The 15,353-nt window shown below is 36.2% G+C and overlaps 4 protein-coding genes across 4 annotated transcripts; 2 read left to right on the top strand and 2 right to left on the bottom strand.

Annotated features, from left to right (window-relative positions):
• Nucleotides 1-834: 834 nt before the first annotated feature.
• On the top strand, nucleotides 835-2,039 carry LOC107467178 (transcription factor bHLH84-like). The gene is made up of 4 exons (XM_016086218.3): nucleotides 835-1,339; nucleotides 1,456-1,611; nucleotides 1,702-1,833; nucleotides 1,923-2,039. The coding sequence occupies exons 1-4, from the start codon at nucleotides 836-838 to the stop codon at nucleotides 2,037-2,039; spliced, it is 909 nt and encodes a 302-aa protein (XP_015941704.1). The 5' UTR covers nucleotide 835.
• Nucleotides 2,040-3,997: 1,958 nt separating this feature from the next.
• Nucleotides 3,998-5,452, top strand: LOC107467335 (transcription factor bHLH84). Its single transcript, XM_016086390.3, has 5 exons — nucleotides 3,998-4,440; nucleotides 4,572-4,835; nucleotides 4,922-4,987; nucleotides 5,092-5,157; nucleotides 5,303-5,452. Exons 1-5 carry the CDS (start codon nucleotides 4,021-4,023, stop codon nucleotides 5,420-5,422), a joined length of 936 nt encoding a protein of 311 aa, XP_015941876.1. The 5' UTR covers nucleotides 3,998-4,020; the 3' UTR covers nucleotides 5,423-5,452.
• LOC107467334 (AAA-ATPase At3g50940-like) lies at nucleotides 5,433-7,613 on the bottom strand. The gene is made up of 2 exons (XM_016086389.3): nucleotides 6,415-7,613; nucleotides 5,433-6,141 (listed from the first exon to the last, which is right to left on the bottom strand). The coding sequence occupies exons 1-2, from the start codon at nucleotides 7,444-7,446 to the stop codon at nucleotides 5,722-5,724; spliced, it is 1,452 nt and encodes a 483-aa protein (XP_015941875.1). The 5' UTR covers nucleotides 7,447-7,613; the 3' UTR covers nucleotides 5,433-5,721.
• Nucleotides 7,614-11,592: 3,979 nt separating this feature from the next.
• Nucleotides 11,593-15,353, bottom strand: LOC107467333 (vacuolar-sorting receptor 1; the record flags this gene model as incomplete). Its single annotated transcript, XM_016086387.2, is given in 12 exon segments — nucleotides 11,593-12,041; nucleotides 12,135-12,247; nucleotides 12,344-12,472; nucleotides 12,893-12,959; nucleotides 13,063-13,145; nucleotides 13,358-13,439; nucleotides 13,541-13,617; nucleotides 13,714-13,797; nucleotides 13,886-13,955; nucleotides 14,038-14,126; nucleotides 14,208-14,900; nucleotides 15,247-15,353. Coding segments are annotated over 12 exon segments (1,693 nt in total), but the record flags the coding sequence as incomplete, so codon positions are not given.

The following is a 15,353-nucleotide window of genomic DNA, read 5'->3' as shown; positions in this document are numbered from 1 at the left end:
CAGCTGTTTTTTTTGCAATTCTTTTGGGATGCCTTTCACACTTGCTAATTTGGTCTCTTCCCCTTATTTTTTGGATGAATCTGATTTCTTCAGAGGAATTTTTGTTATTTTTTTGTTAGTATAGAACTATAGATATATTGATCACTAATGTTCTTTTTCTTTTTTACAAACATAATTTTTAAACATCTTAATATATTACAACATGGTAGTTAGTTATTTAGACGTCACGACAAACCAATACAAAATAACTCAACAAACAGAATCTGAACAAAACAGAATCTGGAGTTGAAGGAGCTTCCATAGGTTTTTAAACTGCTTCATAGGGCACTTGAATCCAGTTGTCACACAACACAGTCTCTGTCAGATTGGTATTTTACTATTTTTAGAATAATGTTTGACATATATACTATGATACCACGCCTAAACCTCAATCCATGCCCCTCTTTCTTTTTCTTTTTTCTTAAAATAGTGATACAATTATTTGTTTTTCTCATACTACATAGATGTTAATTCATACCATAATCATATGAGGCCAATTGCACTTGTCAATTGTTTCATTCTCCTTGTTTGTCATCTAATGAACCAAGTCTCACATTTTAAGACCTTAATAATAAATAAACAGTTAAAGTGTGTTCAAAACTATTAGTAGTATATTATTGCACTTTGTCCTTACCTAATTCTTGGCAATTATGAAAGGGATCTTTTTCCATATATAACTCCAATCCCTTTTTGGCATTATCTTAGGTTGTAACATATAAATATATTAGTTAGTCTCACACTTGATCTATCATTGAAACAAATATACACTCTTACTATCACACTTAAGAGAAGAAGAATGGAACCAGCTCAGTTGATTTCTGAAGAATGGGGTTCTCTTAGTGGACTATACACAGCTGAGGAAGCTGAATTCATGACTCAGCTTCTTGCTGGTAACTATTCTGTCTCAGAGAAGCATTATTCTAGTGTTGCCATGCCACCATCTTCTGCATTTTGGCCTTGCCATGAATCCACAAAAGTGAGCTTCAAAGGCATCAATGGCAATTCCTATTTGCCTCCTTCACATATTGAAAATGCTAACTATCTATGCTTCTCCCAAGGGAGTAGCTCCAGTACTGAGAATGGGAATATCTATTCCTATGATACCACAACAAATTTCGACTCCATGTCCACCGATAATTGTTTAGAAGGTGCCAAGTTTAGTCCACAGAGTAATGATAACTCGAGGGCGCAGATAAGTGGAATCATTGATGATGATGCTAAGATAGAGTGTGAAAGAATGGTTTTTGAACCTGCAGAGGACTTGGAGAACCCAACCAAAAGGCTTAGGAGTTCATCTGAGGTATGTGAACAATTCAGAGTTAAAAATCTATTGGTAGTTTTTCCCATTGTTTCCAAATTATTCCCTCATAACATTGAGTTGTACATAACTATGTTCTTGATGATGACATTACTTAGGTCCCAAGAAACATGAGGAATGTTAAATCAAGGAAGGAGAATCCACTTCCTTCTTCTTACACAAGCAACAGTGAAGAGGATAAAGGCCCTGCAGCTCCCAAAAATAGAAGAAGTAGCAGTGGTGCTGCCACAGATCCACAGAGCCTATATGCAAGAGTAAGTTCATCATATAATCATTCATGTTGATAAGTGATAAATCCACATTGCATCATCATGTCTTGAAGTACTCTTGCTTGCATTGTGTAGAAAAGAAGAGAAAGGATAAATGAAAGGTTGAGAATACTACAAACACTTGTCCCCAATGGAACTAAGGTGGATATCAGCACCATGCTTGAGGAAGCTGTCCATTATGTGAAGTTCTTACAACTCCAAATTAAGGTAACAAGCCAAGTTGACAACATGTTCTTTTTTGTATTGTATTTTATTTTATATTTTTTAATATTTTGATTTGAATGATAATGTAACAGCTTCTAAGCTCTGATGATTTATGGATGTATGCTCCAATCGCTTACAATGGAATTAATATTGGACTAGACCTCTCTATTACTCCTCCAACTAAATGGGAAAGCCCTTTTCTACATTGAGCAATGAGACAAAAATTTGATTCATTTAATTTCACTGTTCCTTGTGTGAGAACATTTACAACACTGGATAATTTTGCTAATACTTCAGTCTTGGATTTTTTAATTTAATTTGCTTATTATCAAAGTCACACACTGGTTATATGAATATACAATTTGAGTTGATTAACTGGTTGTAAATGATGGGAATAATGTAGGCACATGCTACATTGCTGAGTCAGACTGAAAGTAAAACTTATATTTGGAAGTGATAAGATAAATTATGTGGTTTATTTAAGAATTTAATTTTGATATATTAATAGTATACAGTCATTGATTCACAACTATTTATTTAGATAACCATTCACGCAAACAATGTAGAGATATTATTTTTTACATGATTTTACGCACTTAAACGTACATGTAAAATTATTTTATACTAATAATACATCAAAAATAAATAAGAATCTAGACAATTTGCTGGTATAATTTTTTCTCAACTCACCATGATGCAGATAATTATAAATAAGGGTGGGGGTATGTAAATTTTATAATATCTTCATAAGACAACTTAGCACCATGTATAAAATCTAATCAAATCTTAGACAACTAATACGAGACGTAGAAAAACACATGACAACAATTTCTAGGTTTCAGAGTGTATTTTGTACAAAGCTTGAAAAATTCTTAGGTTAATGTCTGTCTCCCTTCATGACAATTATAAACTTTTCCCCTGTCAGAATTTTAGCACGAATGAATGCCAAGATGCATTAATCTCAAGTAGTGACATGAATATTTGTATAGTTTTAGAACATATTTAACGAATTACAATATGACTTGATAGTACATACTGCATACAAAACATTATCTTCTTTGCGAGGAGCAAGGGGAATCCTTATCTAACAGAAGGAAGAATCTCTCTATAATCAATGTTAACCTTTAACTTAGAAAACATGCACACACGACACGTATACATGTACAACATCCAAGAAGTCTTATCAAAGAATATAATGTTACGTGGTCCATATATTCCAATGTCACATAGTATAAAGAACAACTGATTAGTTTTGTTAATATATCTGGATTATTGGACTCTTAAGTCTTAAACAACTCAGCATTAACATTAAAATTAAAATGATGGGCTAATCTCAAAAACTGAGGACTTTCACTCAGTGTCCTCAAAATCCAAACAGAAACCTAACTTGAAATCTGGAGGGAATGTGTGTGTGAGAGTGAGTGTTTAACAGCTATATGGAAGAGACAAAAATCCAGTTAGAAGATAATGATGTCTGTATTAATAAATGGCACGATCTCAATTCTCATTAAGCCGACCTTGTCTTACAATATGAAATATTGAATGCCACCCCCACGTTTGTTCTCACAATTAACAGGTGTATTTCTCTTTTTTCTATCTCCTAAAACTCCTAAACCTCCTTCACAAATACTTTAATACTAATATATATTGTTCTTCTCTTCTCTCTCTGTCATTTCTGTCCAACTTTCAGGCCTAATTCGTAGAATATGTACTAGTATCTGTAAATAGGTACAAATCAGATATAGAGTATATTTTGAATTATTGAAAAATTACTATAGATTACATAGTATATTCCCCTAAAAGTAAGATTGAATCCTAGAAACTATGTATGTAACAAAGATGAGGTGATGATAATTAAGGAGATAAAATGGTAACAAATATGAAGTGATGATAATTATGGAGATAAAGATGCAGAAGAAATAAACCTTAAAATTCAAGTAAAAGTACTTTTAATTCTTTAATTTATTTTAAAAAATCAAGTGATAGTAGGACTTTGTCAGAGACCAATTATTAGCAAGTATAAACTATAACTTTTTATATAGTTTAAGTCAACCCAAGAGCAAAGAGGCATATTATTTCGACTTCTTGGTTATATAAATAGGCAGAAGCATTGATCCCATTAAAGCATTGAACAAACTTCAGCTTCTAACTCATATTATATCATATTAGTAAGCTTCCCAAAGAAAGAAAATGGAGCCTGGTGAGGAAATTTATGCAGAATGGAGTTCCCTTAGTGGATCATACACAGCTGAGGAAGCTGATTTCATGAACCAATTTCTTAGCAACTGCTCACACACACAACAGCTACATGCAAATTTGAATGCAGGAATTCCATCTGCATTATGGTATGGTCATGCAGACATCAATAGCAGTTCATTTTATGCTGCAGATGCTTCTAACAATATGTTTCCAATTATAGATAGTGACAACTTGAATGATCCATTAACCAACTTGGTGGATCCCTCATTAAGCACATATACTGATAAAGAGTTAGGTGTAGATGTTATTGCTGATAAGAATGTACCAAGTCAACCTGTTTCTGAACCAGCCCAAGAGAATATAACCAGCAAGCTGGAGAAGCCAAGAAAAAGATCTCGGAGTTCAAATGAGGTAGAAAACACAAAGCATGCCTTATGCTTCATAACATTGCATATTACTGCTTTAAGTCTTTAACCTCATAACTTGTTTGATTTGGTGGTGTTCTCAACTTCTCATCATGATATGATATTTTTATTCTGTAGATACTAAAGAACAAGAAAAATGTTAAGACTACAAAGAAACCAAAATCTGCTTCCATTAGCAACATTAAAGAAGAAGATAGATGTCCTGGTCAGGGGGAAAACTTGAGCTGTTCCTGCTCAGAAGATGACTTGGATACGTGTCATGAGCTAAATGAAGGAGAGTCTTCGAGCTTGAGCCTGAAATATTCTAAAGGTCTTCAGTTAAATGGCAAATCTAGATCTAGTAGAGGTTCTGCTACTGATCCACAGAGCATCTATGCAAGAGTATGCCCTATGCCAAGTGCATCTTTCTCAAAATATCCTCCCTAATTATTTTTTGAAGATATTCTAAACTAAATTACATTGTGCAGAGAAGAAGAGAAAGAATAAATGAAAGGTTGAGAATCTTACAAAACTTAGTGCCTAATGGAACCAAGGTAGCTTTCTTGGTGGCAATCCAACTATTGTCAAAACAAAATAAAACAAATTGGTTGAGTTTAGATGCCAAAATTCTCAAGTTTGTTTCCTTATGAAATTGCAGGTGGATATCAGCACAATGCTCGAGGAGGCTGTCCAATATGTGAAATTTTTACAGCTCCAAATTAAGGTGATAGCTCCAGGATCCTTGCTCCTGATTCTGCATAAATACAAACTTTATCTCGGTGCAAAAATGTGTTCTATTTTCATAATTTTTACGAAAAAACAGAGATTGACTCAACTTTTTTCCCCATATTTTGTTTTCAATTGGACAGCTCTTGAGCTCTGATGATCTCTGGATGTACGCTCCAATTGCTTACAATGGAATGAACATTGGACTAGACTTCAATATTACCACACCGAAACAAAACAATAATAGCAGATATATAGCATAGCAATAAAAAATGACATTTGTAATGTTCCCTTTTTTTTCATTATTCTAAGAAAGTTTCAGTACATGGTGATCAGCCAAAATGGCTTCAAAAACTTATGAGAGAACTAATATAGCATGAATCCATGATACCCTACTTCTCTTGCTTATTCTTTTCCTTCGTTTGATGTATGAAAATTGCTTGCTTTCTGGCTTAATCTCAAACTTGGATATTGTATTGGTTAACCACATGAATTCCAATGTAATAACAGAACAATATATAGTTATATACTATTTGTTTTCAGCTAATCCAAGCTTTTGTTGTCATCCTTGAGTTTCAAAAGTTTGGCTGCATTCCCCTTGTACAGCCTTGCATTCATCATTTTCTCCCCTGTTCTTGTCCAACAAGAGTTGGATGACACTTTGCAGTGCAGACTCAGAGTCCTCATTCTTGAGCAAGAGCTCTCCCACCTCTGCAGGAGTGACTTTAGATGTCTGCATAAGGTCCAGAGTTTGTGGAAAAAGTGGATGTGCGGCGACCCCCTCCCCAAGGTAATTGGATGCCAGCATCTTGAATCCAGAGGGGGTGCAGTAAGACATGTGAATGTGGACATCCATACGGCCAGGACGCAGAAGGGCAGGGTCTATTTTGTCCTTCCGATTCGTGGTAAATAATATGATCCTCTCGTCCCCACAGCTGGACCACAACCCATCTATGAAATTCAAGAACCCTGATAAAGTCACCTGCATCATGGAACCACAATACCCAAATGAGGAATGTTAGAGGGCCATCAGAATTTATTGTTTTTGGTCATCAGTTAGCTATTAATGTTTAAAATTATGGGATAAAATATGTTGTTCGATTACTAGACTAAAAAAACTAAACTAAAGGAATTGAGTCGATGGCTAAGGGATGGCCAAAAACAATAAATTCCGATGTGCCCAAAGAATTTATCAACCCGAATTTAGATCGTATACACATGTGATATGATTAGTTAGTCTTTCTGCTGATTGTACCTGAGGTTGTTGATTGTGAAATTCGTGAGCAGGGCCTTGGGGTTTCGGAGTCTTGGTGAGCCTATTGTGAAGCTCAAGAGAACAATCAATGTCTTCAACAACGAGAATGGATCTATTGGCAGTGGAAATCAGTAACTTCCTGAGGAAGGAATTGCTCCTAACATCAGTCAGCTCCAGATCATAGACATCAAATCTCAGGTAATTAGCCATGGCGGCGATCAAGCTCGATTTGCCAGTGCCTGGTGGACCATACAGCAAGTAACCGCGCTTCCACGCCTTCCCAACCTTCCTATATAAATCTTTCCTCGCCACGAACCTCTCCAAATCCTCCATGATTGCGTTCTTGGCGTCTTCATCCATCGCCAGAGAATCGAATGTCGCCGGATGATCCAGATTCACAGACTGCCACGCGCTGCCGCGAATGCCGATCACGCGCTGGTCACTCAGCGTGAACAGCTTCAGTGGCTTCTGCTTTTGCCGCGCCTCCTTGGCCTTCTCCATCACGTGAGGTAGGTATTGCGTGAACACCATGTCCTTGTGCCTAGCGTGGAACCGCAGCTCGTAGTAACGGATCTCGGATTTGAGCGTTGGGTAGTCGTGGCGGTTGGAGCCAGGGGTTCGAATGTAGGTGGAAGGGATGTGTTTGGCGACGAGTTTCCACGTGAATTTGACGCCGTTGAAGAGGTCAACGATCTCGTCGTTGCGGTCCATGAAGACGGAGATGGAGGTGGCCTTTTTCGGCATGGTGACGCGGAAGCGAGTGGAGTTGGGAGAGGTGTGAGGAGTGAGGTAGAGCTGCGCGGCGTTGAAGAGGTGGTTGTGGGAGAGGCCATGGTACTCTTCGATGACGAGGGTGAGTTGAGAGGAGAAGAAGAGCGACGACAGCAGCTTCGAGAGCTTCAAGTGAATCCAGTGGTGGAGCTCGCGGGGGACGTAGTCGCGGGCCAGGGAGCGGAGCAGCATGGTTGTGGCTGCGGCGGAGGCTGCGGCGGAGATCATTGTTTGGACGGAAGGCAGGTGAAGCTGCTTCATCGTTTGGGTTTGGGAATGAGAGTGAGTGAGAGAGCAGAGTGGGTTTCATGGAAGCTTGGGGGTTGACGGAGGTTGACTTTTGTTGTCAACGATGGTATCAAGTCTCACCATTCCACAAGTACCTTGCTACGCACGCTGCTTCGTTATTCAAATTTCATCAATAACATGTAATTTACCGTCATATCATAAGTGATAAAACTTCAATTATTCCTTATACCGTAAGCATCATAAATTCATAATACTACTATATACTGTAATTTACTTTTTGTATAACATTTACTCTTGATTTTTTTCTAAAAGAGAAAAAAATTTAAATTTTTGAATTTAAGCAAACTGTGCTTTAAAAACACATATCAAGTATATACTAAATTTTTTTTCAATGCATTAAAAATATGAAATTTGAAGTAACATAATAATATTTAGGCCAAGTCTCTGGTGGTGGTACTTATGGTGGCTAGCGATGATTATGAAATGCACCTCCAATAAAAATATAACAAATGTATTTTATCTTATCCTAGTTAATTTATAGTTTAGATATTAAGTACGGTAATATTTTTTTTATTACTATATAGATAATATTGTAAATAGAGTGATCTCTAAATGTTAGAACTTAAAAATGTCAATCAGTTTCAATGATTTTGAAGGATTGAAGTAGTCGCTGATCGGTGCCAAGATGAGGTATAGTAAAGTTGTTGTCATTGGAAAAAATGCAATAATCGGTTGTTTAGTCGCTGATCGATGCCAAGATGGGGTATAGTGAAGTTGTTGTCATTGGAAAAAATGCAATAATCGGTTGTTTATGTGCGGATTGATGTATGCTTAATACTAATAGGTATGATCTCGTCTGGAAGTTGATGAGGTGGATAATGGGTTGATAATTTATGATGAAAAGGAAGAAAGTGGCTTTGTATGTGGTTGAAGACAGTTAATAACGATGAATGGGTTGTTGACTTCGCACACCTTCAACGCCGAGAAGATCTCCCATGCCTCTCTCAAGATCACACCCTTTCACAGCCGACGAGAACCTCGGCTGCACCTCTCACCATCAACGCCAACGGAGACTCCACCTAACCCTTTCACCTTTAACACCGACGAGGACCTCCCCTACTACTCTCGGAAGCGAACTTGGAGAATAACTGGCTGCCAAAAACTGCAAGCGAGGCAAGCGACGAGTGCCTTCCAATTTTTACCCACTAATTACAGACGAAATTCTAATTTTTCCAAACTGTTGGAAATTGAGATCGAAGATTTTTCAATTTTTTGAGTTTATCCAATTTTTGTATTTTTTGTTTTTGAAATTTCATAATAAATTACTAAGCTCCTCAAAAGGTTAATTAGTAGTTGTTTATTGATTCAAATTTTTTACCTTGCTTCGTTAATGCATTTACGATCATTACATCTAGTCAAATTCTTCTTCTCATAATTTCAAACATTCCACATGTCAAATTTAAATTTGTTGCTGGACTTTAGCCACCATAAGTCACCAAATTAATAAAGTCACCATAAACAACACCTAATATTTATCTGTGAAAGATTATATTTCACCTTTTTTATATAAAAAAGAGAAACTTTAAAATAGTAAAGATTTCAATTAGCACTTCATTACCAATTTAAGCTTTTTAAAGTTTTTTTTTTAAAACAAAAAGCTCAACACATCAAAGTCAAGCATCAATATAAAAATATTAGACAGATAAATAAACCAATTCTTAATTATCTTCGACAATATCATCAATAACTCAAAAGATTAATTATTACTCAACTTTTTATAACTCCTAATCGACTTGTTGACTGTTTTCGCAACATCTATTTCTTGATTCCTGAAGATTCTATCATTCTTTTTAAGTTAAGTGCTCCAAATAATAGAGAAAAAACTCAATCAACCACCTGTTAAGTTCTTCTTTTCTTACAAGTGCACATATCCAATTATCAAAATGTTGCTTAATTGAACATGAAATACACCATGGTTTATCATAGGCACACAATCAAATACACCACACCTGTCAAGTAAAATCACAATCAATAAACAAGTGGTAATCATTCTCAGTATCCTGTTTACATAAAACACAAATACTATAATTTTGATCAATGACATTAAATTTACTTAATCTCTGCTTAGTATTGACTCTGTCCACTAATACAAACTAGGTGAATAACTCAATTCATGGTGGGATCAATCCCTTTCAAATAGAACTAGTAAAATTATAACTTTTAATATCCTCCGGTAATAGTTCAACCTGCAAAACTTGCACAAAGGAGATAGTAGAATAAACTCCTAATTTATCAAATTTTTACACTAGTCGGTTCTCTCTTCCATGTGTTAATATGACTGACTGAAGGACCCCATAACTAATTCCAACTCCCATTGGAATCATTGTCTTTTCCATTGAAAATTTCATATCTACTATAACCCATCCCAAAACCCACAATCTCCTATTACCAATCCGCTTTGGTTTGAAACCGAAAAAAGCTTTGGAAAGACTAACTTCAATATACCACATGGTAGCCAATTATCTCCCCAAAAGTGAATTCTTTTACCATCTCCTACCTCTAAAGATAATCCTCTAATCATATTGTCTCTTACCTGTTGTTCTTTTATCTGTAACTGGCATATATCCTTCCATGAGCCTCTTTTTTTTGGCACGGGCTGACAAGAGAGAACAATATTTGAATTCAAATTATTACAAGAGCACACAATTTTTTTTATAATGGATAATCTTCCTTTAAAAATCTCCACCACCACTTGAACAAGAAAGCTATATTCTAAATGATTACATTACCTACTCCTAGACCTCCTAATTTTTTTGGGATTTGGACAATATCCCACCTCACCAATGGTAATCCCTGATTGCTATCCTCCTTACTCCATAAGAACTTTTTCTGTAAGGAAATTAACTTCTCTACCACTGCTCTGTGCATCTTATATAATCTAATTGTTCTTTTTTTTTTTTGCTGAGACTAAATTATGAAAATAACTTAATTAAGCTTTTCAAAATTAATTAAATTGATATTAATATTGTTTGTTTTAAGATTGGAATCGAAAATTTATTTTTTTAATAACTAAAAATATTTTGATAAATATTCTTATTTTATATCTATATTTATCTTGAATCAAATAAATACTAAAATATAACTAAGTTCTATGCATTTTATACTAAATATAATACAAAAACTTAATTTGATTTCAATCTCTTTTACAAATGCATTCTAAGAGAGAGGTGATAAATAATAACTAGTATAATATATCTCTTCAGATTTAGTATCTAGGTCGTAATGTCTTCCTATACATGAGCAAACAAAAAGTACGACACTTAATGAAGTGTTCAACCATACGTTTAAATCGTCTTTAGATTAAGATTAGGGCTGGCAATTCATACCCTACCTGCAGGTACCTAACCCGATCCAACCCGTTCGGGTAGGGTAGGCTACCCGACCCATTACGGGTAGGGTAGGGTACGGACCGGATATGCCGGGTATGGTAGGATACGGGTTTAGGGTGTATCCTATCCAACCCTACCCGCACCTCAAAATATAACACATTTTATAAAAATTAGGTAATAGGGAAGAAAGTGAAAGTTGAACCCACAAGTTCTCTTATGTAATGACTTACAATAAGTGAACAACCACTAAACTCGTTAGTTAATTTAGTAATTTAGAACATTAGTTTGTTATTTTTTATGCTATTAATATGTATAAAATTTGATATTTCTGTGGATAAGATATAGTAGGATTTAGAACTTTATAATATGGATAGGATTAGAGTTGAGAAATTCTCACCCCGCGGATAGAGTAGGATAGAGTTTTAATAGAATTTTCAACCCGCGGGTAGAAAAACCCTACCTTACCCTACCCATTACCGGCCCTAATTAAAATAGAGCATCATATAACTTTTTACCTTTTTTCCCCCTAATGGCTTGTGAGTCGTTAATTTTAAAATAAGTCTGGAAATAACACATGATTGTATAAGTTAATAGATTAGGAAAGACAAAATAGATAAGAGAGGGAATAAATAAAATTGAAGAAAGCTACAAAACCTAGTCGCCAATGGAACCATGCTCCATGGTTGCTTTTAAAGAAGCAATCAACCTATTCATAAGCATAGGCATCACCATCTAAGAAGTGATCAGAAGTCGGGTGAGGGCAACAACATTGTTGGCAATGTACGTAGATTTCGTAGTAAAAGCGCGATAAGATACAATAACAAAGTGTGGAACAAAAGTCGCATAGACACGTCCTAAAATCTAGTGAGATAACTTAAGTCCACCCTACTAAATTGCTACTAAAATCATCCTTTTAAAGTACACAACTTGGTGCATCCCAAATAAAAAAAACCAGGACAACTATGTAATTCCCAAGGTGTTTTTATTGTGTCAAATATGATACATTCTATTATTAAATTCAATGCGCCGAATCATCAACACCTCAACCAAGCTTTCATGCATCATCATCATGTCCCAAGAGACTAGGGAGGCTCATAAGTTCTGTGTTTTCTTTTCATTTCATGCTCTTTCATCGTTGACATGGTTTACAACTTCCCCTTGGCTGTCCAGGGGCATGTACTGTGCCATGATGGCTCTGATTTCAGAATCCATGTATGACTGCAAAACAAGAGATTGGTTAAAGAGGAGTCATCACATGCTTCTTGATAGAAGCTGAAAATAACCATGATGGAATTGCCAGATAAAGCTTACCCTTATTCTATATTTGTACACTAGGTATGCGCCAGCAGCAGCTAGAACCAAGCCAAGTAAAATGACCCAAAATGCAGCCCAAGCAGATTTCCCTCCCTGACTTGCAGTTTTACCTACAGAAAACCCAGCAGCGAATTAAACAAAAAAGACGAGCATATTCGAAAGTTATACCGATATGCGAGGAGAATGACAAAGTGCATGTAACTCACTTATGCAGGCATCATGGTCCCTGATATACAGAAGATCTCCACTGCAACTGCAGTCATAGCTACCCCAGGTATTCTTGCAGGTACATTCAGGGCACTGACAAGCTTTCTTCTCTCCGCATTCATCTATGTCTGCAAGAACGGAACAGATGATGGTGTAAAAGTTTAGATATACATCTTTCTTTTCCAGTTATTATGAGAGCATTCCCATGTATACTCGAGTTCATAATGTTAAGCCAAATGATTAAGAAGACTGCATAACTACTTCAATGATGGATGAAATTAAATAATGGTATATACATTACACGCCTTAGTCAGCATTTCACATACTGGACCAGCAATAAGTTTATCTAGGTCAATTAAAAATGTATAACATAAGGAGAATCAAACAGAAGAGGGAGCAAGGAGTTTGTCCAACGTTTTGGAAATATGTACCAGTTAAGCAATCACAAAACATTTATAGAAGTGGAGGAAAGTTATTGTGCATCGGCTATCAAGCATGATACAAATTGTAGTACACCTAATAAGATAAAGAATATAATCATGTCTCACCATCACAGTTTTTGACACCATCACCCTTAAACCCTGCAGGACACTGGCATTTAACATGTCCATCATCCTGTTCATGAAGCAGTGACAAGATATGTCATAATTCAACTCCCGTTAAGGATCTTTTGAAGATAGAATAAGCTGAGCTAGAGGGTAACAAGGTAGCTACTAACCAAACAAGCAGAAAATGCATGTCCATTACGGGCATCATGCCAACAACCCCCGTTATTTATCTTGCACCGCCCAGGTCCACTGGCTGTAAAACCAGGAAAAAACTTGTTAAATGAAAGTGAAAAGCAAGTTTAAAAAAAATACAGATGCTATAAATCTAAAAGATCATCACAACAAAGCAAGAACTAAGCAAAAAGTAGAGTAAACATCTTCGACTGTCCTTTTCTTTTGTCCCCAAAAAGTGAAGTCCATATAGAATTTATGCAAAAATAAAAGTTTTCTACGAAGCATTTCAACCTTCACAGGTTGTATAACCATCTCCTTTGAACTGCACGCCATCCACAAGGGGGCATTCACATACTCGGCCACGAAATGTATCCTGATTAAAAAAAAATCATATATGTAAATTTGGAATATAGAAAACTGGAACCTGAATTACATGCTATTAGATATTTATATTTTCACTCAAATATAAAATACCTTGCATGCAGTGATATTAGCTGCTTTATCCCGCCAACAACCACCGTTGTTATCCAAACACTCATTTGTCTCCACATCTGCCAACCAAAAGTTTGTCACTCAAAAAGAACCGGATCCAGTATTGAAAAGCATGCAAGATATATTCCTCCAGCAACACAGAAAGTAAACATTACCACTGCTCAAACAGACGGCTGGTTCAGTAGTTTCTTCAAACCCAGAGCAGATAGCTTTCATGACAGCCCCTTTTTCCAGTTTTCCTGGATAACATTTTAGCAGAGATAAAAAATTATATAACCTAAGAAGTTGCAATCCAAAATATAACCATGAGAAACATACAGTACAAACCTCGATACTGTCGATTATTGACAACAAGAGTAGGCAATATGGTGACATCACCTCTGGAACCCTTCCCAACCTATAAAACTAGTTTGTTAAATATCCATATAACCATCTGATAAAATGAACGAAGTGGTACTATAAGTTGATTAAAATTGTACCTGTGCATCTTGCTCTTCCTTCAAAACAGGATTGTCAGAATCAGCATCAGGATCTCCCATGCACTTTTCAATCCTTTTGAGATCAAGACCTGCAGATATTGAATAATCATATTAGGAAACTTTACTATGAACTGCCAGGATAAAAGCATAGGCAATAACAATTCACTGACCAAGTGACTTAATGACAGCATCAGCACACTCCTTATTGTATTTTTTCTCCTTCATCGGACATCTAATTTGAAAATCAGTGACATAGTCCCACCACACCCAAGGCTTTTTAGTTTCATTTGCCACCTTAAAAACGCAAAGCTGCCTTAAGTTTTCAATAACCACATCTTTCCCGTCATAACCAGTGCTGAAGTCCTGCTCAGGATCTGGAGCACAATATCTTCCGTGATTGATGCACTGAGACTTGCACTGTTTGCTTAATGTGAACGCCTGAGGACAGTACCAAGTTATATAATGGGGTGTAAACTGAGTATAACCACCTTTTTCAAGTATCTGTGCAGCACCCTTAAAATCCTTCACAAATTCCATCAGCATATCACATTTAACTCCACACTCATCATTGCTGTTGGTCCACAACTCATACTCCACGCGGTCATCTGGGTGGGGAACAGCCTCTCTCCAATCAAGATTTACATTGACCATATCACCACCACTTATGGCATCCTTTAATTTTATACCAAAACTTTTTTCAATGAGAGCTGATGGTATTGTTATGTTCTCTATGTATTTTGCAGATGATCCATCCTCCTCAGGTGTGTCCATAGTTATCAAGTTTTCATCAATATCATCCGCAACAAGAACAGCAGAAGCTCCAGCCTTCTGGGCATTCCAGACCTTCAAAGCAAAAAAGCAACCTGCAAGGAACAAATGGACAAAACATTAAGAATACAAACCACGGAATACTTCAATACTTCAGCTATCAATCCATTCAAAGATAATATCTAGCATCCGATGATTTAATCCAAATTCATCACAAACAAAACTGCAAGTCAGTGTAAACAACCAACTTCAGCTCAACTACATGCAAAGCATCAAAAAGCTTCTGCCACAAAGCAAAACCCTAGCTACAAAATCTTGCAAAATATACTAAATAATTTAAAAAAGAGCTTCAAAACTGAAAACATAACTTCAAAAAAGTAATTCTCTTTGAAAATCAGCTGAAGCTCAGACATCAAATAAGTTCAAGCAAGAGAATCTTACTTCCACGATCGAGCAAAACGATGGTGGGAAGAGCACCAGGCTTGGATTTGAAGGAAATCCCAGACTCATCGAACTCCTTGCAACCCTTTTGGTTGTCCTTCGGGTAC

The sequence above is a fragment of the Arachis duranensis genome, chromosome 9 (assembly GCF_000817695.3).
Source record: "Arachis duranensis cultivar V14167 chromosome 9, aradu.V14167.gnm2.J7QH, whole genome shotgun sequence".
NCBI classification, from domain to species: Eukaryota; Viridiplantae; Streptophyta; class Magnoliopsida; order Fabales; family Fabaceae; genus Arachis; species Arachis duranensis.
Note: the sequence above shows the minus strand (reverse complement) of the source record. Positions and strands in the feature narration are given on the sequence as shown.